This window comes from Triticum dicoccoides, chromosome 2B (assembly GCF_002162155.2).
Source record: "Triticum dicoccoides isolate Atlit2015 ecotype Zavitan chromosome 2B, WEW_v2.0, whole genome shotgun sequence".
NCBI classification, from domain to species: Eukaryota; Viridiplantae; Streptophyta; class Magnoliopsida; order Poales; family Poaceae; genus Triticum; species Triticum dicoccoides.
Window position 1 is genome coordinate 200722384 of NC_041383.1, and position 15267 is coordinate 200737650.

Genomic DNA, 15267 nt, shown 5'->3' on the forward strand with positions numbered 1-15267 from the left:
GCGGGCAACTACAACAGCGGAGCTGGCGGCAATGCAGTCCTCGGTGAAAAGACCGGCAGTTTCAGCAGTGGGCATCCTGCTGTTGCTGGTGGCAACAACGGCAGTGCTGGTGGGAACAATTCCCCCAACGCCTATTGTGCCGGCAACTACAACAGCGGAGCTGGCGGCAATGCAGTCCTCGGTGAAAAGACAGGCAGTTTCAGCAGTGGGCATCCTGCTGTTGCTGGTGGCAACAACGGCAGTGCTGGTGGGAACAATTCCCCCAACACCTATGGTGCCGGCAACTTCAACAGCGGAGCTGGCGGCAATGTAGTCTTCGGCGAGAAGACCGGCAGTTTCAGCAGTGGGAATTCTGCTGTTGCTGGTGGCAACAACGGCGGCTACAGCGCTGGTGGGTACAATTCCCCCAACACCTTTGGTGCAGGAAACTACAACAGCGGAGCTGGCAACAATGCAGTCTTGGGCGGAAGCACTGGCTGTTTCAGCAGCGGGCATTCTGCTGTTGCTGGTGGCAACAACGGCGGCTACAGCGCTGGTGGGTACAATGCCCCCAACACCTTTGGTGCCGGAAACTATAACAGCGGAGCTGGCGACAATGCAGTCTTGGGTGGAAGCACTGGCAGTTTCAGCAGCGGGCATTCTGCCGTTGCTGGTGGCAACAACGGCGGCAACTTTGCTGGAAATGTTGGCAGCATCGGCAACTTTACTGGCAGCCGCAATGGCAGCAGCTATGCTGGAGAATTTGGCGGCGCTGAGGTCCTTGGAGCTAGCAAGGTGCAGTACAACGGCCAAGACGACCTGCTGGGTGCTGACTACTTCTCTGAGTCGGAGGACCGTCATGCGGGCAGGTCAGCGTAAGTTTACAGCGTCGCGGAACATCTTGAGAGGCAAAGGTAAAAATAATGAATGCCCGGCGGGTGCTTTTTGTTAGAGAAAACCCAAAGCTTGATGATGCATCTGGGGTAGGTTATTAGGTAAAGAAGAAGTGTTTGGTTATTCTGCTTTGGTTTTGCATGCTATTTTGAGACGAGAACGGTCATGGTGATGCTTCTGGCCATCAATTACTGTTTTTATCTTGTACTCCCTCCGTCCCAAAATAAGTGTCTTGAGCTTAGTACAAATTTGTACTAGAGCTAGTGCAAAGTTGAGACACTTATTTTGGGACGGAGTATATCGAGATGGAAAATGGCTGTTTAGCCTGTTGATTAGGCTGTGTGTTCATCCTACTGCGTGACAATGTAAGTTCACACGTGCTGCGCAGGTAAGAGGGATGTGGCCACCTTTACAGTTGACAGTGTAAAACTATGACACAAGTCATTTGCTTTACCTCAACTTACCCCCCTCCTCGTGTATGTGCCACATGTGCCCGCCTGTAGATTGATGTGGCATTCAGCATGATGTCAGCATGACATCTGTGCTCGGTCCGTTAGACCAGATGCCAAATGCTAACCCTGCTTCAAACCCTAATTCGGCGCCCGAGTCTTATATAATCATACTAAAACGTTATGTCTGCTTCAACGTAACACAAGGCTCTAAATATCATTGCTCAACGTGAAGTCCCACTGAAACTCAATTCTGAACCCAAGTTCACGTGTGCAACATACCGTGACGTGTCACATATCAGCTCACGCGAAGCTTCGTGGAAAGTCGCACAGAGTAAAACCCATCAGTGTACATTTTCCTCAATCGGAGACACACATCCTCTGTGGCAAAGTCACGAGGCCAAACATTTCAGTGATGCTAGTAGGCCACACGCATTCACTCACCAACAAATTGGAATCGAGGTAGCTGCGATAGGCTAGGGCACTGGGTCTGGAGTTGAAGGCCGGCCAAAAACCCTCTTTTCCCCTGTTCATCTCCATCCTCCCCTCTTCTCACTTCTCAGCGCCGGAGAAGCACAATGGCGCCGCTCGCCGGAGCCGCCGGAGCCGCCTGCATGATCCTGCTCCTCCTGCTCGTCCCCTGCGCTCAGGGACAGGGGCAACCACCCGAGGCGCCGGAGGAGGCTTGGGCCGAGGGGCAACCACCGGAGGCGTCGGAGGACGCTTTGACGATGCTCTTGTCCGAGGGCGGGTGCGGCGCCTTCGCCGGCCTCGTCGCCGCTACGGCCGGCGTGGGCGACACGTTCCGCGAGCAGATTGGCAGCGACCTGGGGCTCACGATCCTCTGCCCCGACGACGAGGCGGTGGGGACGTTCATCCCGAGGTTCCATAGCCTCAACGTCGACGAGCAGGTCGCGGTTCTCCTGTACCACGGCCTGACGATGGCTTACTCCGAGGAGCTGCTCAGCTGGGTCCACTGGGAGGTGTCAACGCTTGATGGGGAGCAGATGCTCACCATCCCTCACCACAGAGGCAGGGTGATACTTTCTCCGTGGCCGCCGTCGTCACGGAACAAGGCCAGGATCACCAAGACTGTCGTCGACGACGACCATCTCGCCGTCTACCTCATGGACGCCGTGCTGATTCCGACAGAGCCGAAGAAGCTTGACTTCTTCTGGGACTTCTTGGGACCTTTACTGCTTGTTATCGCTGGCGTCCTGGCGCTGTGAGTTTTCTTTCCTGACGCTTAATTCCGCTACTATCAAATGCAGAACGCAGCTCGTACGCCTGCCTGTCCATAGCATCAGTTCATTCGTGCGATTTGTTGGTGTGCTAGCTCGCTAGCTGTCATGGCCCGATCTCGATTTGTGCTAGGGTTCGTCGCGAGCCAAGAGGAAAAATGGGGAAAGTGCAAGTATATGCTGGTATATTCTCTAAAGGAGGGATTGTATATATGTTTTGAGCAAGCTCATACAATTCAACGATGCCGCTTACAGGCAAGCGGTGGAGCTTAAAATAGCCCAGCGACAGGAAAGGAAAAGTAACAGTACAACAAAGGGGAAAGCTGTAGAAAAAGTAACAGTAGGGCGAGCCACGCGAGCCGTTGGATCCTCCCGAATGCTTGTATCCACGCCGTCCGTTAACTGAAGAACTCGTACTCTTCGTCAGGCCTGACAATGCCCCTCCCTGAGAGCGATCTTGACCTCAAGGAGCTGCTGGTTGCTGGAACCAACCTTGGACTGTTTGCTTGAAGAAGCCGGGGAAGGTGCGTTTGATGAAATCGGCGTCTTCCCATGATGCATCATCAGGAGGCAAGTTGGCCCATTGTACCAGCCACTGAACAACAGCGAAGTTGTTGCGAGGAATCTGGCGCGTCTCCAGGACCAGTACGGGTTCAGTTTGGATTGTGCCATCAGAGGTGATCAAGGGTAAATCTGCACATGGTACTGCCCTTGGCCCGATATGCTTTTTGAATTGGCTGATGTGGAAAACAGGATGGATGCCCACACCTTCGGGTAGAAGCAATTTGTAGGCTACTTGTCCAATACGAGCAAGAACTCTGAACGGGCCGTAGTATTTGCTTTGTAATTTGATGTGAGAACGGATACCAAATGCATTGAGCCTGTAGGGCTGCATTTTGAGGTAGACCATGTTGCCTACTTCCAAACTCCTGTCTACACGCTTGCGGTCAGCATATTTTTTCATTCGAGCTTGAGCAGCAGCCAAATTGGACTTGAGTTGTTGCAGGAAAGCTTGTCTGTCAGTTAGAAATTCCACTGCCTCAGGTGTGATGGCATTAGGCAAACTATACTCACTGATTGCTGGTGGTGGGTAGCCGTACATTGCTTCAAATGGTGTCTTTTGAAGAGAGGAGTGGAAAGAGGTGTTGTACCAGTATTCAGCAAGACCCAAATGTTTGATCCAGCGCTTTGGATGGCTTGATGTCATGCAGCGTAGGTAATTCTCGATGCATTGGTTCACTCGTTCAGTCTGTCCGTCAGACTGGGGATGGTACGATGTACTGTACCGCAGCTCAATTCCCATTGCTTTGAAGATATCTTGCCAGAGTGTGCTTGTGAAGATTCTATCGCGATCAGATACAATTGCCAGTGGTGGTCCATGGAGTTTGATTACATTATCCAGGAAGGCTTGGGCCACGGTTTGCACTGTGAATGGGTGGGCCAGAGGAATGAAATGGGCAAATTTGGACAGCCTGTCAACAACCACAAATATGACATCCATGCCATCAGATTTAGGCAGGCCCTCGACAAAATCCATGCTTAAGTGGGTCCACACCATATCAGGTATGTGAAGAGGGTCTAGGAACCCAGGGTATGGGCAGTTTTCACCTTTGTTTTTCTGACAAACTGGGCATTGAACCACAAATGAATCCACATCTTGTTTGAGGCCTGGCCAATAGAATATTCTTTTAATTCTCTGGTAGGATGCTTTCCTTCCAGAATGACCTCCAATGGCAGAGGAGTGCAGGGCTTTGAGGAGTTTGTTCCTTAGTGTGCTATCCTTGCCTACATATATTCTTCCCTTATGTCTGATAACTCCTCCATGGAGTTTGTTTTTGTTGACAGTGTGATCAGCAGCTAACAATAGTTGTCCGAGGAGGGTTTTGCAGTGAGGATCTTGTAAGTAAGAGGCCTCCACTTGTTTGATCCACTCAGGAGTGACAATGGAAATTGCTAGGAGAGAATGTTTCCTGGAGAGGATATCTGCAGCAATATTTTCTTTCCCTTTTCTATATTCTAGCTGGAAATTATACTCTAACAATTTGACCATGAGTTTATGCTGAATACTGCTTGTGACTTTCTGATCCGTCATGAATTGCAAGCTCTGGTGATCAGTCCTTATAATCAGCTTGTGTCCAAGGAGGTAATGTCTCCAACGTTTAAGAGCTTCAATAATTGCTAGGGCCTCTTTCTCATATGTTGAGAGAGTGGTGTTTCTTGGGCATAAGGTGGAACTGTAGTAAGCCAGGGGTTGGCTGTTCTGCATGAGTACAGCACCTAGCCCAGTGCCAGAAGCATCAGTCTCAAGAATGAATGGGAGGGAAAAATTAGGGAGCGCAAGTACTGGAGCAGTAGTGAGAGCAGATTTCAATTGTGTAAAGGCAATATTTTGATTTTGAGACCAATGAAAACTGTCTTTTGTTGAGCATATCATGTAGGGGTCTTGCTATTGGTCCAAAGTTCTTGACAAACCTTCGATAATACCCACATAGGCCAAGAAATCCCCTGAGTTGTGTTACTGTGGTTGGAGTGGGCCAGTCTGTTACAGCTTGTATCTTGGTAGGATCTGTTGCTACTCCAGAGCTGTTGATGATGTGGCCTAGGTACTCCACTTGAGGGACAGCAAAGTGGCATTTGGACAGTTTGACTTTGAGCTGATGTTCTTTCAAAAGGTCCATGACAATTTGCAGGTGGGAGACATGTTCTGCAAGTGTTTTGCTAAAGACTAGTATATCATCAAAGAACACTAGTATAAACTTCCTGACATATCTGCCAAAGATGTTGTTCATGAGAGCTTGAAAGGTGCCAGGTGCATTGGAAAGGCCAAAAGGCATGACTAAAAACTCGTAGTGGCCAAAAGAAGTTCTGAAGGCAGTCTTTGGTATGTCTTCTTCTTTCATTCTCACTTGATGATAGCCTGACCTTAAGTCCAATTTGGAAAAGACTGTTGCTCCATGTAGTTCATCAAGAAGATCTTCTATTACCGGTATAGGAAACTTGTTTTTGACAGTGGCTGCATTCAATTTTATGTAATCAATGCAGAGTCTCCATGAGCCATCTTTTTTTCTGACAAGGATTGCAGGAGAAGCAAAGGGGCTCTGGCTGGGTCTTATAACTCTGTTTTTGAGTAACAGATGGATCTGATGCTCCAGCTCATCTCTCTGAGTGTGGGGTACTCTATATGGTCTTGTGTTAGGAGGGTCAGTTCTAGGTGCCAAGGGGATCTCATGGTCACACTCCCTCTTAGGAGGAAGGCCTGCAGGCTCTGTGAAGATATCAGGGTATTTCTCCAATACTTCTTGTACTTCTGGAGGAATAGGATCACTTGTTTTTGTGGTAGGAGAAGTGTCTTGTGCTAGACTGATCATGTAAGCAGGAGCTCCACTGAGCAGAAGCCTATTTAGTGATAAATGATCAATTTCAGTTGCTGCAGACATTGGACCACAAGCGGGAATAGTTACTGGTGTAACTCCATCTTTAAGCAAAGTGAGTTTTCTTGGGTTATAATGGAAGGAAACTGGCCCATGCTTTGCTAGCCAGTCTGATCCTAGAACGACATCATGTCCTGGTAGGTCTAGAATTCTGAAGGAGTGCTGGAACTGTTCTGAATTAGCAGAGAAAGTTGTGGCCGGTATATAGGATCCAGACCATAATTTGCCTCCCCCTGCTACAGTGACAGGTCTTGTACTATCTTTGATAATATTGCAATCAGTTTGGAGTGCAAATTGCAAGCTCATGAAGGTGGCATGACTGCCAGAATCTACTAAAGCAACAGCCTGTCTACCCCCAATAGAGATTAATATTGAGAGGGAATTAACACTATCAGTTTCCAGGGCTTGGAGAGAAATTCTCATGCATTGTTCTTCTGTTGCTGGTTGATCCTCTTCTTCAGTTTCCTCCAACTCCTCTTGTGGTATTGGCTGTTCAGTAGGGTCTTCCCCTGTGAGTACATTTAGTACTGTTGCTTGCTTACATTTATGCCCATGGAACCAGGCATCCCCACATCGCCAACACTTCCCAGGTTCCCTAGCTCTTTGTGTGGTGAGTGGTTGCTTGAAATCATTAGTCTTGTCCTGGACTATGGGTGTTTGTTTGTAGTAACTAGTAGCAGGTCTGCTAGAAGTACTAAATGTTGTGGCTTTTTTCTTTTCCATTGCTCCTTGTTCCAAATCCACAGCAAGCCAATAAGCGTCAGTCAGTGATGCTGGTTTCAATGGTCGAAGTTGATACTTCAGAGTAGATTTGAGGCCATTGACATAGCATTTGACGAACCATTGTTCAGAGATCATGGGGTTTTCCTCCTGTACGTCTGCCATGAGATCTTCAAACTGCTGGGTGTACTCCACAACAGATAAAGTGTGCTGTTTGAGAGTGTTGAAGCGTTCAGTGAGATCATAGGAACTGGATGGAGAAAATATGTGTAGAATTTCTTCACAAAACTGTGCCCATGTCAATCTTTTCTTAAGGAGACCAGACCTATGGAGCCACACATCAGCTGGTCCAGTAATGTATAATTGTGTCAGTCCCACTCTGTATTCTGGGGGAGCACCAGCCATCTGGAAGTATTTGTCACACTGGCGTATCCATCCTGCTGGGTTCACACCTTCAAAGCGAGGGAATTCTATCTTTGGTCCTTTTGTGATGGATTTGAGAAATTGAGTGCGCATCTCATTTTCGTACTGACCATAAAAATCTTCCCATTGTGTACGCACCAATGGTGGTTGGAAATTATGGAACGCCGGAGTATGAGCAGTACGGGAAGGAGCAGTAGGTGTGAAATGCCCGGCCTGTACGTCTTGAATTTGACCTTGTGCATACCCCGGTGGAGCCGAGCGTCTGTTGATGTTGATCGCTGGCAAGGTAGGAGGTACTTGTGTTGCTAGCAAGCGAGTCTTTTCTTGTTCAGTAGCTAATTGCTTTCGTAGTTCTGCTGTGGATGGCCTGACTTGTTCCTGTTGTTGCTTTGCTTTGTTAGGATCCTCTTGTTCAGGTGTTGGGGTTGTGGTCTGGGGATTGGATGCAGATGCGCCTGGTGTTCTGAAGGACTTGAGGATGTCAGACATCGCAGCGAGCTGGGAGTTCAACGCCGACACAGCTTGCTGTACGCCGTCCATCACCTGTGCCATCGCATCTTGTTTCAGAGTAACAGCATGGACATCCTTGCGCAGGCCCTCAACATCTTCACGCAGCTCTGTTGCTTCCTCTCTGGTCTGCACAACTTCAGCTTTCATCGCGAGCAGATCAGCGACTTCGGCCTCGTCCAGACTCGGCTTCGATCTACCCATGGTGACTAATGGATTCGGAGAGGAATTTTACTGCCGGAGCACCGGTAACCCGAACCGAAAAATCAGTCCACCGCCGCCTGCTGTCCGCGCCGCCCGCGCAGCACCACTCGCTGTCGTCCTGGGATTTGACACTTGAGCAGTGTGCTCAAGCAACCAGACGAACGCCACGAGTTGCCGCCGAATTAGTCTACCGCCACCAACGCCGACGGTCCACTCCGCCGCCTGCGCCGCCCAAAATCGCCGCCGCCGTCGCCGCCAAAGAAGGGAGGGAAGGGAGGGAGAGTCACCGCTGCCGCCTTCAGAAGGGGGGGAAGGGAGGGCAACTCACGGGAACCCCGCCGATTCGCCGCGCCGCCGAGGAAGAACCTTGCTCATGATACCAATTGTCATGGCCAGATCTCGATTTGTGCTAGGGTTCGTCGCGAGCCAAGAGGAAAAATGGGGAAAGTGCAAGTATATGCTGGTATATTCTCTAAAGGAGGGATTGTATATATGTTTTGAGCAAGCTCATACAATTCAACGATGCCGCTTACAGGCAAGCGGTGGAGCTTAAAATAGCCCAGCGACAGGGAAGGAAAAGTAACAGTACAACAAAGGGGAAAGCTGTAGAAAAGTAACAGTAGGGCGAGCCACGCGAGCCGTTGGATCCTCCCGAATGCTTGTATCCACGCCGTCCGTTAACTGAAGAACTTGTACTCTTCGTCAGGCCTAACACTAGCGTGTTCCGTCCGACAGAGATTTGAGCACCTACGTCTATGTATAAATCGTATATAGTACATTTACTCGACAGTAATTTAGATTTGGGCTTTCTGTACATACGTCAATTTAATGAACATGACTAGTTTTTGTCTTTTTGATTAACTCGACTATTATGCTAGCTTGAATTGCTCCAGCCTTTTCTAAATCTTGATTATGCACGCTAACTGTATCTGTTATTACTAGTACTATTATTTTGCAGGCGGCTAACTGTAATTTTGTTTATTTACCCTGCAGATTCTTGCTGTGGCATGCGCTTGTTTATGTTTGGTCTCTTGTGTGCCGGCTGAGAAGATGGTGCAAGGATCGCGCTACTGCCTACGTTTCCGCCGCCCGTGTCACTCCACATGGACAACAAGAACATTAGTCTGTGGCCGCTGAGCAGTGCCTCGCCTCCCGTCGTATTCCCTCTTATGGTCTATAGTTTGAACGATCAGGTCGGTGACTTGTGTATATAGTGTTTGCTCACTTTTGAATCTAGGCTTCGTTTCATTTAACAAAATGTTGGTGACTATGAATTCGATATGCAGTAGTGTTATTTTTTGAGGCAACTTCTACTGCAAGCATCCATCCATGGGGGCTGGATTAGCATCTTTTATTGCAATATTGAGTTATTATAAAGAAAGTCTAGCATGCATGCTAGATGGGGGAGGTTCCATTTAATTTATAGTTACTTTCAACAACTTTTCAAAAATCATATATCCTGCAAATGACATGATGTGAATGGACGTGGCGATAAATGACAAAGCAAAGTGTTGTTGACCTATTGATTAGGCTGTGTTTTGAGCCCGTTCAGTCCAGAGCATGACAAGGTAAGTTCACACATGTTGCTCAGGTGTTCCGTGTAACTTGTACTGTATTCATGATCCTGTGCGTACATACAGTCAGCGGTCTCGTCTAACATGTATGTAGGCTGCGGGTTGCCAACAGATTGATTGTTAGGAAGATGCCAGGAGCTTATTCTGCAACATAACCGTGCTGTTTCACGTGCATGCAGCAAATGTATATTCCTTACCACATACTAGCAGTAGCACGCATAGGTGCCATGTTTACAGTTTATCCTTTTAGTAAAATTAAAACCATCACACAAATCGCCTCCTTTACCTCATTTCGTCCACTAAATTATGTGTCAATGTGCCGACTCACCGACTGATACTGATGTGGAATTCGGCGTCATGTCAGCACGGCGTGTGTGCTCGGTCTGTTAGAACAGAATACAAAATGTTAACGAGAACATATCGTGTGAAACCGCGTTTCTGTGCGCCTAACGCACCGGGTCGATTTGAGCTATCGGATGAAAAACCAACAGATAAGTTTGCATGAAATATACTCCTTCCGTTTCTAAATACAAGTCTTTGTAGAGATTTCACTAGGTGGACAACATATGGAGAAAAATGAATGAATCTACATTAATATGCATCTATATACATCCGTATGTGATTTATAGTGGAATCTCTATAAAGACTTACATTTAGGAACGTAGGGAGTAGTTGCTGACACATTTGTAAGATGGGCCAAGCATTTCGTCAAATTAAACACACAGTCTGCCCTCATAGTCTGGAACTTTTACAATAAGACCTCGTGTTTCATGAAAACCAACCCACTAAAACCAAATCGCGATGGAGTAGGCCAAGGGTTGATTTTGTTTAAATGTAAGATCCTTTTTGCAAACTATATTCACAACACCATCTGTGTCTTAATATTGTCCATCGGTTTTTCATTCAACGGTCCAAATTCGCATGATGCATTGGGTGCACAAGAAGTCACGTTTCACGTGATATGTTTTTTATAGCCCCAACCATGCAGATTCGTGCAGTGGAACCAACCCACTAGGGTTTAAGTTCTAAACTTGGCAGTGGTGCTCACATTTTCTGTATTTATTTCGGGCCTTTCGGTGATGTTTGTTTAGTTGGAGGAGTCTTTCTTGTCGACTGCGAGGCACCTGGTCACTTCATTAATCTCACAATGCTATGCCGACTCGGTATCTCGAAGGTACTAATAGGAGTAGGGTATGCGTGCACGTGTCTCTGGGCGAGTGTATGTAAGCATGTATGTGTGTATTGTGTTTGAAAAAAAAAACATGCACGTGCACATTCACTCACCACTAACACCATCTTTTGAAGCGTGACCATCACATTCCCATTTGAATGCAAGGAGCAGACTCCAATGAAAATTGGGATCGATGGTGTTGCAATGGGAAAACCCTATATGACGCATTTTGCGTCAAGAAGTCGACCTTTCGCACAGGAGGTTGCGATCGAGAGTTTAACTGGGCCGGTCCGTTAATGTGTTCCTCCTTCCTGGTTTCGGGAGGCTTCTAGGAAATTCCAGCCGGTCTTTTCCGGTTTTGGGAACCTTCTAGAAGCTTCCTAAACAGAGTTCTGTAATTTTTCTTTTCAATTTTTATTTTTCCTCTTTTTTATTTTCCTGTCATTTTTATTTCCTTTTTCCTTCTTCCTATTTTTTTAGAATTTCCTTATTTTGTTCCTTTGTTGTTTCTTTTTCCTTTTTGTTTTTTATTATCTCTTTTGCAAATTGAACTTTCTTTTTAATATTTTTTCGAAAACTACAACTTTTGTTCAGATTTCCAAAAAATGTTCCTCTTTTTAAAATTTGTTCGCAAATTAAAAAATGTTTGAGTTTCAACTATGTACAGGAATTTCAATTTTTTTTTACTTTTAATATTTTGTCAGAATTTTAAACTATGTCCAGGAATTCGAGAAAATGTTCTTCTATAAAAAATAGTTCTCAAATTGGAAAAGTGTTGAAAGTTTAAAAAATGTTCGCGGGTTCAAAATTTGGTCATAAATTGAAAAAATGTTGAAGAATTTCATAAAATGTTCGTGTATTCAATATTTTGTTCATAATTTCATGAAATATTCCATTTTAATTTTTGATTCAGCAATTCAAAAAATGTTGGCGGTTTCAATTTTTTGTTTGGAATATCATGAAATGTTCCATTTTTTAAATATTTATTCACAAATTCAAAAAATGTTCACGCATTCAAATTTGTTTGGAATTTCATAATTTGTTCAAAAATTCAAAAAATGTTCAACAAAATCAAAAGATGTTCGCACCTTCAATTTTTTATTCATAATTTCATGAAATATTCCATTTTAAGTATTTTATTCAGCAATTCAAAAAAATCGTGGTTTCAAATTTTTGTTTGGAATATCATGAAATGTTCCATTTTTCAAATATTTGTTGACAAATTAAAAAAATGTTCATGCTTTCAAATTTGTTTAGAATTTCATAATTTGTTGACCGATTCAAAAAATGTTCACGGTTTAAATGTTTGCCCAATTTGTTCCAAAATTCAAAAAATGGTTCATGTTTCTCATAAACAATTTCTGCCTTTTCAATATTTTTGTTCACATATTCAAAATATGTTCCGGTATCTAATTTTTTTTCATTAATTCAAAAAATGTGCACACTTTTTAAAATATACACAATAAAAGAAATTACACTTTAAAAAATCAATGTAGCAACTAATTTCGGGTTCGCTAAAGTAATTGGTTCCTACTCGCTACAGTACACAAGTCCAATTTTAGTACTTTAAGTTGTGCGTTGCTGTTCAGCCAACTAAACTAGTCTACCAGAGTGGTTATGTGTGCGCGGTCGCAAGCAGTTGGCTGCCAGTTTGAATACCCTCCGCGTCTGCCACTTCTTTTTGCCATCCTTTTCGACCCGCGGTGCAGCTTCATGGGCCGGCCCAGTCGAGCTACCCCTGTGCGTGGCGCCTCCAATTCGACGCAAGGAGCGTCAAATAGGGGCTCCCGTGCAATGGGTTGGACACAAACCTGGCCATCCTCGCTGAATCGTGGGTCGGCCCATTAGCACACATGCCGGCACGTAACGGGACTAAATAGGTTGTGTCTGGCCCACGAAACACCGTGTGTTGTGCTCGTCCGCCTAGGCGAGGCCCAGGTGTCTGGCCCGACATGACCCATTGAGTATTGTGACGGCCCGTCTGGCATGAGTGGGATTCAAATTTGAATCCGAGGCGAGGAAGGGCACGCGGGCCGTTTAGGCATGTTTTTTTCCCGCTAAGGTCAGTTATGTCCCTTTTATGCAGAATTTCAAAATTGTAGTCTAAAATTTTTGCTGTAAAGAGGGCTGCCCACCCCCTCATTTCCCACACTCAAATACGACCGATCACGACGAGTACCCAAGCTTCCTAGTATCTGATTTCAGGGATGACATACCCAACTATGTCACGTCATCCCCACCTTCGACATCGTGCTGCGCGGAATCGATTGACGCCACAAAAAATTTCAAGTGCCTGAGATTTAGACTGCAATATTTATCCCTTATGACACTTTGCCTCATTTATTATTATTATTTTTGAATTATTTTCTAAAATTTTCCGATGTAATTATAAACGGATCTCCACGTGTCGTGTCATGCCAGGCCCATTTGTGGTCGAGCCGGGCCGGGCCGTTGGCTACTGGAAAGCCGACCAAAAACCCTCTTTTCCCTTTTTGCTCTGCGCCAGATACACGGCTTCGGAAAACACACGACTAGCACATGCGATAACGACTGAGTGGGTGAAGCGCATCTTGTATCCAGTTCAGAGCAGGGGGCGAGGGTTTTTGGCCAGCTTTCAACTCGAGATCCAATGACCAACCCATCGCAATAGGCGGCGGCGGCCGAGTGGGAGAAGCGTGATGCCGCTCATCGGGGCCATCCCCTCCTCCGCAATTCTTCTCCTTGTCGTCCTCTCGGCCGAGGGGCAGCCTTTCAAGGGCCTCGTGCCTAAGAATGGGAGAGTGGACTTGGTTGGCAACAACGTCACATCGTCGACGGACGCGGCAGCGATGTGCTAACAGAGGAGCGTCGTCGACGAAGAAGCCAAGCCGAGCAAGATGGTCGTCGACGTGGCCCCGCACGACATGCATCAAGTGAAATAATGACAAAAGGTTATGTCTGCTTCAATCAACTTAACACGAGGCGTTGAATATGATTGAAGGAGATGGACTCCATCGTTGCAGTTGCAGTGAAGCTGATACAAGCTCAGAAAGTTGATAGATCTATTTACGCGTTGCTCATTAAGGAGATTCGTTTCCTTATGTCCCTTTGTGATTCTCGTATTACTCATATCAATCGTAGTCAAAATAAGGTTAATGACGGTCTAGCTAAGTTTGCTCGTCTGGATGGCAGAACGATGACTTGGTTAGGTTCAGAGCCTTCAAAGGCGTTGGAGTTTGCACTGATTGAGTGTATGGACCTTGTGATTGAGTAATACAGTATTTCATCCGCAAAGAAACAAGAAAAAAAACTGAACACAAGGCGCTACATATCGTCGCTCAAAGTGAAATCCACTCTAACTCTAAATTCTGAACACAAGTTCACGTGTGCAATATACCATGACGTGTCAAATTTCAGCTCAACGCGAAGTTTCGTGGAAAGTCCCACAGAGTAAAACCCATCGGTGTACATTTTCCTCAATCAGAGACACACATCCTCTGTGGCAAAGTGACGAAGCCAGCCATTTCTGTGATACTAGGCAGAGCCAGCCACGCGCATCTTTTTAGTGTTGAAAGAGAATTGGAATCGAGGTAGTTGCGATAGGCTAGGCACTGGGTCTGGAGTTGAAGTCGAGCCGCCGGCCAAAAAACCCTCTTTCCCCCCCTGCTCTCCATCCTCCTCAGTGTTCTCACTTCTTGGGGCCGGAGAAGCACAATGGCGTTGCTCGCCGGAGCCGCACTCGCCTCCTGCAGCATCCTTCTCCTCCTGCTCGTCCCCTGCGCCCAGGGGCAGGGGCAACCACCCGAGGCGTCGGAGGACGCTTGGGCCGAGGGGCAACCACCGGAGGCGTCGGAGGACGCTTTGACGACGCTCTTGTCCGAGGGCGGGTGCGGCGCTTTCGCCGCCCTCGTCGCCGCGACGGCCGGCATGGGCAAGGCGTTCCGCGAGCAGATCGACAGCGACATGGGGCTCACCATCCTTTGCCCTGACGACGAGGCGGTGGGGGCGTTCATGCCCATAGTAGCCGGAAACGGGGAACGGTGGGCCGTCCCTTGATCCGGATTCATCGATCCGGAATCAGATTCGGGAACAAGGTGTCACATCCCTGGTCCTGTTATGCACTAGGCTAGACCCTCATATGAGCATCATGTTTTAATTCAAGTGAAATTTGAATTGAGGAATTTTCAAAGCCTCAGAAGACCTCTAAAAATAACCAACATTTAAATTTCTTCAAATGAGTCCAAAGAAATGTTCCTGTTACTCTGTGAAAATATTGGTAAGAGGTAAAATTCAAACCAATATTTTTGGAATCACAGAATTATTTATTTTTGGGCCTTTGACTTAAACCAATGACATATTTGAGTTGAATTTATTTCTATTATATAAGAAATAAAGTTCAAATATTTTTGTAAGTTGCCTGTGACCTTGGACTAGTTCCTGAGCTCACATCCAATTTACAGAAAGTTTTAGAAAAATGATTTGATATTTTAAATCAAATCAAAACCAATTGCAGAAAATAGAAAAGAGAAAGAAAGAGAGAGGGAATCTTACCTGGCGCTCACCTGGTAGCCCAACCGGCCCAGCACTGCAGCTGGCCGGCCCAGCCCACCACTGCAGCCCCTCCGTCGTCTTCCTCCCCTCGCCCCGAAGCAGCTGCATGCCCGGCGCGCAGGCGAGCCGCGCCAGCTCCTCCCT

General features: G+C 46.5%; 1 protein-coding gene and 2 pseudogenes across 3 annotated transcripts in view; all 3 read left to right on the plus strand.

Annotated features, from left to right (window-relative positions):
• LOC119363053 (glycine-rich cell wall structural protein 1.8-like) overlaps nt 1-1221 on the plus strand; it is a 4659-nt gene extending 3438 nt beyond the window's left edge. For all 3 annotated transcript variants that reach the window (XM_037628359.1, XM_037628358.1, XM_037628360.1), the window contains exon 7: nt 1-1221. This exon is cut by the window's left edge and continues 1 nt beyond it. In XM_037628359.1, coding sequence (XP_037484256.1) covers nt 1-858 — 858 coding nt within the window. In that variant the 3' untranslated portion in view covers nt 859-1221.
• A 528-nt stretch (nt 1222-1749) lies between these two features.
• LOC119363056 lies at nt 1750-9265 on the plus strand (annotated as a pseudogene).
• A 4006-nt stretch (nt 9266-13271) lies between these two features.
• LOC119360777 overlaps nt 13272-15267 on the plus strand; it is a 7272-nt pseudogene continuing 5276 nt past the window's right edge.